This window comes from Sinocyclocheilus rhinocerous, unplaced genomic scaffold, assembly GCF_001515625.1.
Source record: "Sinocyclocheilus rhinocerous isolate Xijiao unplaced genomic scaffold, SAMN03320098_v1.1 scaffold352, whole genome shotgun sequence".
Lineage (NCBI taxonomy): Eukaryota > Metazoa > Chordata > Actinopteri > Cypriniformes > Cyprinidae > Sinocyclocheilus > Sinocyclocheilus rhinocerous.
Window position 1 is genome coordinate 1,962,678 of NW_015642448.1, and position 8,361 is coordinate 1,971,038.

Genomic DNA, 8,361 nt, shown 5'->3' on the forward strand with positions numbered 1-8,361 from the left:
AAACTTTTTTTTTTTGCAGCCTGTTATGACGGCATGGCTTAACAAATTGGCATAAACTGACAAAGACATGCAACAGATAAACAATATCTAAATTCTAAAATGATGCAAATTCATTTGAATGGCCACATCTCATGCAATAATATAATACAACAAAATAATTGAAATAATAGGTTTTGAGAAATCCTTTTATTCTCGCATGTCTGATTTACAACATAGTTTCTCCTGCAAACTTAAATTGCTGTCAGCTTTTTGCCAATAGACTGACTAAAATGACAGCTCCTGAGAAACAGTTACTGCAATGTCTAGCTCTTATACAAAACCAGTTAGGTACCGGAGGATGGATGGGTAGTGTTTACCCTTGGATTTACCTAGAAAAGTTTTCAATAATGATAATAATGGTGCCATTTCACCATGAATGGCAGAAAGCACCACTTAAATGTAATGGTGACATATTATAAACAAGTGCAATGCATGCCACCCAGAACACTCAGTGCCTAATGTTGAGCTTCAATTAGTGAATATGTTCAGACTGTATGATTAAAGATTAAACAGCTGTCAGAACTAATCAATACCTGGATGGGGATATTGACATCAGCAGGGAGGGGAATGTTGGGTAATGGTGCCTCCACTGTAAGGATCCCATCTGCGGACAGATGTGACTGGAGATTTTCAGCATCAACACCACCTGGGAGTCTTAGGAAATGGTGAGAAAAAAATCAGCATATTTGAATGATTTCTGAAGGATAATGTGACACTGAAGACTGGAGTAATGATGCTGAAAATTTAGCTTTCCCATCACAGGCATAAATTGCATTTTAAAGTTATTTTAAATTGTAATAATATTGCACAACATTACTGTTTTTACTGTATATTTGATTAAATAAATACAGCCTTGATGATCATCATTAAAAAATCTCACCAACCCCAAACTTTGGAATGAACTTGTTAACACTTACGTGTATTTTCTTGTGAAACATCTAGCAATGTAGCCGTGCTCATCTTGTCGTTCCTCATGCTTTCCTATAGATCAAAGATGTTAATACAAATTGAGAACAATAACTTTAGCTCATAGAAGAGCATTTTATATATTTAGTAAATTATTTAGTAAATTATTATGAATGGAATTTCCAAAAAATAAATAAATAATGTGTCATTTGGTAGCTGATATTAAAGGGGTCATATGATGCTGCTAAAAAGAACATTATTTTGTGTATTTGGTGTAATGAAATGTGTTTATGCGGTTTAAAGTTAAAAAAACACATTATTTTCCACATACTGTACATTATTGTTTCTCCTGTATGCCCCGCCTTCTGAAACGCGTCGATTTTTACAAAACTAATCGGTCTGAAAAGCGAGGTGTGCTCTGATTAGCCAGCTATCCAGTGCGTTGTGATTAGCCGAATACCTCAAGCGTGAGACACAATATTACAGTTTTTACTGTATTTTTGATGTACTTTTGAATGTGCTTGTTAACACTTACGTGTATTTTCTTGTGAAACATCTAGCAATGTAGCCATGCTCATCTTGTCTTTCCTCGTGCTTTCCTATAGATCAAAGTTGTTAGCAAAAAATTCAGAGATTAATAACTTTAGCTCAAAGAAGAGCATTTTATATTTTTGTGATTTTTAAAAAAAATATTAAAAAGGGAACTTTAAATAAATAAATAAATAAATAAATAAATAAGTGTCATTTGGTAGCTGACATTAAATGCAAAATTTTATATGAAGAGTTCAGATGCAAAAGCCTCTAAGTGCCTAAAATGAGAATTTTTATCAGGCTCCTATATTTATGTTCAATTCTTTCACTTTAATTGCATAAAAAAAAAAACCTATACATTGCCATTAGACTAAAATTACTGAACCTAAACATAGGAGCCTGATAAAACAAAGTGCTCAATTTAGGCTCTTAGAGCCTTTTGCATCTGAATATATGTGTGTGTGTGTGTGTCTTTATCTCTTTATAGTAGTCTTTATCACCCATACCTGCAACTACTAAAAGTCCATCCTGTATTTTGACAGTGATCTCCGAGGGAGCGAAGTGATTGACATCCAAGCTAATTTTCCACTTGCACATCTCACCAACCGCTTCCAACACCCCTCCACTCATCTCCCTCTGCAGCTTAGACATGGGCTGTCCTGAGGCCTGAGTAAAGGGAGCGAACACGGGTGTGCGCAAGTACCCGGGCAAAGATGATGTCCCCAGCCTTCTGAAGATGGCTTCCATCCAGCTGAGGTCTTGAGGGTCCAATAACGGAGGCAGGCCGTAATGTTGGTTAAAGATGACACTGGGCCATCTGTAGCTCAGGGGATTCCAAGATACATCATGACAATATTGAGTCCTGGATGGCGACTTGATAGCATCCGCCATAGTGAGAAAATCGAAAAGTGTAAGGAAGAAAAAGTCTTGGAAGATCCAGCCACAGTATGACTAAAGAAGCACTAACTATACAAAAATGAGACCACTGCGCAATGAAAGAAAACCCAAATGTGACCGGCAGACATCGCAGACGCTGTTTATATAGCGTCCTCGTGTTTTAGCACTTACTAAGCACTAACCATGATGCTACCAGAGGAGAATGTAGGAATGAAGTGATGGCTAGGTATTTCAGTCTGCTGCTGGAGGGGTGAAGGGGCTCTATGGGAGATGCTAATTAAGGATATTTATAGATTTAAATGGAAGCAACAAATAGCTGTTTGATGAGAACGAACAAGTAACGTCCTGCTTAGCCTTTGACAGGCAAAGAGCTTTTTATTGAACTGATTGTTAATGGTGTTGTAGAAACTATTAAAGTGTTGAGGTGTCTACATTTGAGGTTGTGAAGGTGTATAAGTGCTTGTTAACTTTATTTCCTGGAATCTGAATGAAAGAGTGGACAGGGGACTTTCTTTAATGGACCCAGTGCAGCCAACTCACCCTTAATAATCTCAGTGCCGACTATAGAGGCGTACAGCTGACTGCACAATTACATTAGCGCAACACTTTATTGTTGTGTTTAGGTTCTATTTAATCTTCTGAATATTGGGAGTCTGTACCTGGTGTGCAATATGATTAAAAATATATATAATAGAATATTATTTCACTCAGTGTAATTATAAAGATGCTTGTTATTCTAAACCTATACAGTATGGCCTGAGCAATATGCGATGCACAACTGTGCTAATAATCCATCCAGCATGGGTTCAAATACTGCGGACAGGACAGGTTCAGACTGGTTTTTAAATTGTCTTGTTACCACTGGAGACCAAACGGCCAACATTAGGCTGAGGTTGCACTGCAAGACTTTATGGTGACGACTGCTGCTGCTTTTATATAACTGACTATATCTGAACTGCCTTTCAAAAGTTTGGGGTCGGTAAGATTTTATTAATGCTTGTGAAAGAAATTATGCTCTTGATGCTCACCAAAGCTGTATTTATTTGATTAAATGCAATAAAAACAGTGATATTGTGAAATATTATTACAATTTCAAATAACTGTTTTCGATTTTGATATATTTTAAATGTAATTTATTCCTGTGATGGCAAAGCTGAATTTTCAGCATCATTACTCCAGTCTTCAGTGTCACGTGATCCTTCAGAAATCAATCTAATGTGCTGATTTAATGATCAAGAAACATTTCTTAGTGATACACTTTTTCTTTGATGAATAGAAAGTTTAAAAGAAGTGCATTTATGTGAAATAGATTTTTTTAAGCATCCATGCCGAATAAACCTATTCATTTTTCAAACACATACTAACCCCAGTCTTTTGAATGGTAGTGTACAGTATATAAACCATTATAGTTTTAATGGACTGATAATTGATCTGCTCTCAACTCAAAACAGTGAAAATGGCAGTTCAGAGCGATGTCTCTTCATATTCTGGACCACGCAAGGTTGACAAACCATATAAATGTGAGATGTTTTGGGACAGATGTCACCACAGACTGGAGCCACTGACCCGTAGAGTCTACAGTTCACTCAGATGGAGCTGTGCTGAGGATGTGTTGGAGTCACTTCACCTGGAACCAAAGAAACTCATCATGAATTATCTGGGACAAGCAGACAAGGTAGTACTGACTATGAAAGACATCACAAGCATTTTAATAAGATCAGATTAATGAAGCTTAATTCTAAAGAGCTGGGCAATAATAGTAAATTGGGTAGTGTGACAAAATATATATATAAGTTTGTGTATGTTTTTTTTTTTATATTTATATTTTTCTCATATTCAAGCAGGTAAAAGACGGAGGTTTTATTCAGTGGTCCAAACTGACCAAAAATATGCAATTTGGAGCAATTGCTGATATTTATGTGGCCAAAAAGTAAGATGAAAAATAGTTTGTAATGTAAATCAATATATTTATAACTGAATAGCAGACTACTTACAGAAAATGCATATAAATATCAGTTGTCACTCTATATCTGCCAACAATGTCTTGTCTTAGTAAGATTATATTTAAATGGATAGTTTTATGATCTGTAGATCTTTTATGATCAAAGATCTGTATATTTTTTTTTTTTTGTGGAGGGCAAAACATAAAATTCTTATTAGAATGATTAATGATTGTATAATCAATAATGATTATACAATGATGATACTATGATGATTATGAGATCAAAAGCCTGATGTATTTGATGCTCACATTTTAACATGATTTTTCTCAAATAAATAAATAATATGGATGGATAGTCAAGTAAAGCTAATTTCCTTCAGTCCAGTAAGTGTTCATCATTAAATATTATTAACAATATATAAATTATTCTTTAGTGTATAAAAACATTATTCTTTAGTTTAAAAAAGGCACATGAACCGTAACCTGAAAGTGGATGTTTTTACAATTATACTAAAAGGCCTTTTACTTGCTAATAAAGTATAAACTATTAACCAAATGTCAGAAGGCATGTGGTAGATTGTGTACATCAGGCTTTTCAGCAAAGTTTTGATCATGTTGATAGTTTAGAGGCCTTAGAAACTTGTGTATCAAATATGATACAAGGCTTTTTAGGGTTAAACATCAAATTGGCTGTAATTGTGCACATCATGTAGTATTTTTGCTTTTAGTGTGGACAGCTAACGAAATTGTGTTCTGAGAATGTTTTGCTAATGTTCCTGTTGTTGTTCTCTGAACATTCAAAATGTCCAATTATTTTATAAAATGTTTAAAAACATTTTTATTCTTGGTTATGTGAACATTAGAGAAAACATTAAGAGAATGTTCCATTTGATCATTTTGAGAACATAATGGGAATGTTACTTTTGAATGTTTTCTGAGCCATAAGAACTAATGTTTAAAAAAAAGTTAGATGAACTGTACTTTCCTTTTAAACTTTGATGTGATTAGTGTGAACTTTTTCTCCCATGGCACTGTCCAAGCGCTCCTCACCACCGCAGGCCCTACACATCTGTCTTGATCCTTGAACTAAAGTACTCCAATTACTCTTAATGGACAAGGATACAGAGCAAATTAATGACACTGACAGCATCAGCTGTGATAAGGGCATCACCCTTTCCCACTTTGCACTTCTTTTCTCTTGTGCTGAGACAGACTGTTCCATAGAGGCTTGTAGCTTCAACAGTGAAAGATGCTCTCCAGTTCTGCTGAGGAGTTCAACATGGCTCTGTGTTTCTCCCAGTGGCTTTTCATAACCGACACAGACGTAATGAATGAGACACAGAGGCTGTCATTTGAAACACAGTTACTCCTGTGAAGTGGGCCAGAGCAATGCCATCACTTCCTGTAACTACATGCCTTAAACAGTTACACAACGCATGCTGATCTGCACAGAGCCTAGTGCATTATGGGAATTTGCAATGTCAAATGAGCTGTGAGCTTTGAATTTATTATCGTTATATATATAGGCATGTACGGGCTGGTTGCTTTTGTGTGTTGTCAGTATTTAAAGTGACAGGGAAGAGAATTGTTATTAGATAGCATGGCAACGGTAATGTAAGGAATGCTTTAATGCGATTATACAGTAAGTACTGATATTTCCACCGTGCATTTTCAAACAATCCCAGATGGTCTGTTTAACATTCTAGTTGCATATTCAGTTGTTGCACACATTCCTTTTGCGTTGAAACAGAGTAGCGTGAGGCTTCTCCAAGGATAGACTAAACAAATGTTTTTTGTGCTCCTGTGGTGTGCTTTTATTTGCCACTTGTGTACTCATTTCTCAGAAACGATGAAGCGAACATATGCACGATTATATTTGAGTATTTTGATGTATTCTAGAGGGAGTATTGTAAGATACTGTTGCTGGTTGTGTTTTTAAAGCATGAACTTTTAAAGTATTATTTTAATAGTGTTGTGTCAGGGAAGCTGCTTTAGTTAGGCAGAATACTCATAATAAAAAGTAATTCAGTAAAGCTGCCCTTTTGAAAGTAGCTTGCAAAAAGTAGATAATGAGGCAGTATCTTCATTATGTTCAGCTATGAGATGTTGCCAAATTTAGTGTTTATGTGGATCTAAATTAGGGTGACAGCATTAATTTGATACAATAAATACAGTTAATATAACTAGAAAACTATTTACAAATTAAACTATTTACAAATTATTCTGACAGAAGTTAACTTTCCTATTAAAAGGCCATATTTGCCCCCTTAAATTGATTTCCAGGAGTATTTTATTTATTTATTTATTTTGTAACCTTCGTATGGGTATTTTTCTACCCTTTTTTCAAATGTATGTCATCTTTTATGAAAAATCTTACACTGATAAATAAAAAAATAATTAAACAATAATTAAGACAATAAATTCAAATTCAAATGAAATCAGTATCAACAAAATCCATCTTTGCACCGCAGAGGTTGCACAGAGGTTACATCTGTGGCATTTAGGTATATTTTCACAGACATTTTAATAAGCTCAAAGGCAGCATGAATGCATTTAAAATGTTGAATGCAGAAATATGAAATGCTTAAAATATTGAAATGATACTTTAAATGTGACTATATGATGAAATGTAGGTGGCAGCAGATCAATGTATTTGTCATTGAATCATTCGTTCAATCGATTCATTGAATGAAGGTTTCATACAGAAACTTGACTGTCAATGAATGGGTCATTGAATTATTGACTCAGTTTTACTCTGAGATGTGCATCGGTTATGCTCTGGCTTTTTTGGGAACCGTTTTCATTGACAAAATAGAGCAAAACAGACAACATTGTGTCTAAAAGGAAAGTCACTTAAAATTAACTTCTGGTTGATTGAACTGTTGTCTAAAATCAATATCACATTTGCAATCGTGATAACATTCAGGGGAATGTTCGGGGGGAAACATCACTTTTGTTGTGTGATAAATGTTAAAAACAAGAACTCTTACCGGATCATTTTTATTATTGTTTCAACATAATCCATAAACCTCATTGATTTTGGTCCCGTTGAACATATGTCATTTTTTTTAGTAACCAATCATGGTCAATGTGAAGTCGATTTGCTCTTTAAGGTAACAGTTCTTTAAACTGTGTTTAAATGCGGTTCATATGTTGTGGCTTTAGGCCCAGTAGGGGTAGAGCAGTGGAGGCAGAGCTTTCTGGCATGTCTGGCTCAGACACAAGCAGATTTACTGCAAATGAGATCATCTATCAGCAGGGGAGAGGGAGGATGTGCACAAGGGCATGCAGGACATGAGACCAGAGCAGAGACCTCTGCCAGAGAAAGGACACATTCTTCCATCCACTGTCTCTGAAGTCTGTCTCTTTTTCTACCTCTTTTCCAGAATTATGAGATGGAACTGACCTGTTGTATTTCATAGTGAAGGGAGCTGGTATTCAGAGATCCCATGCACTTTTACAGTGAACTGAAGCTTGTGATGACTGCTGTTTATTTTATTTTGGAGCATTTGTCTTTATTTGACATGATAATAGAGACTGAGAAGGGTAGACCATGACCATTGTCATGGTAATATATATATACACACACACACACACACACACACTGTACAGTGGGTATAGAAAAGAATCCCTTATATAGAATCAACCCCTTGTGTCAGTATTTTGTTGAACCACCTTTTGCTTTAATTACAGCCTTTAGTGTGTTGGGATCTTTAGTCTGTCTCTACTAACTTTGCACATCTAGACTTTGCAATATTTGCCCACTCTTCTTTGCAAAACTGCTCAAGTTCAGTTAAATTTGATGGTGAGCGTTTGTGGACTGCAGTCTTCAAGTCATTCCACAGAAATTGATAGCCTCTCCGACCAGTTTCCTCGTGGCTCTTTCATCCAGTTTGGAGTGACGTCCTGATCCAGGGAGGGTCTGTGTTGTACCAAATACTGTCCACTCCTTAATAATACACTTCACTGTGCGTCTAGGCATTGATAAAGCCTTTGAATTTTTTTTGTATCCATCTCCTGACTTGTGCCTGTCCACAACTTTATCC

General features: G+C 35.7%; 1 protein-coding gene across 1 annotated transcript in view; it reads right to left on the reverse strand.

Moving 5' to 3' along the window:
- Positions 1-2,367, reverse strand: part of LOC107755870 (uncharacterized) — a 6,309-nt gene extending 3,942 nt beyond the window's left edge. The window contains exons 1-3 of the mRNA XM_016572825.1: positions 1,983-2,367; positions 1,481-1,544; positions 573-693 (exon numbers count right to left, since the gene is read on the reverse strand). Of these exons, the coding sequence (XP_016428311.1) occupies positions 573-693; positions 1,481-1,544; positions 1,983-2,367 (570 nt within the window). The remainder of the gene's footprint in view (positions 1-572; positions 694-1,480; positions 1,545-1,982) is intronic.
- Positions 2,368-8,361: the final 5,994 nt, after the last annotated feature.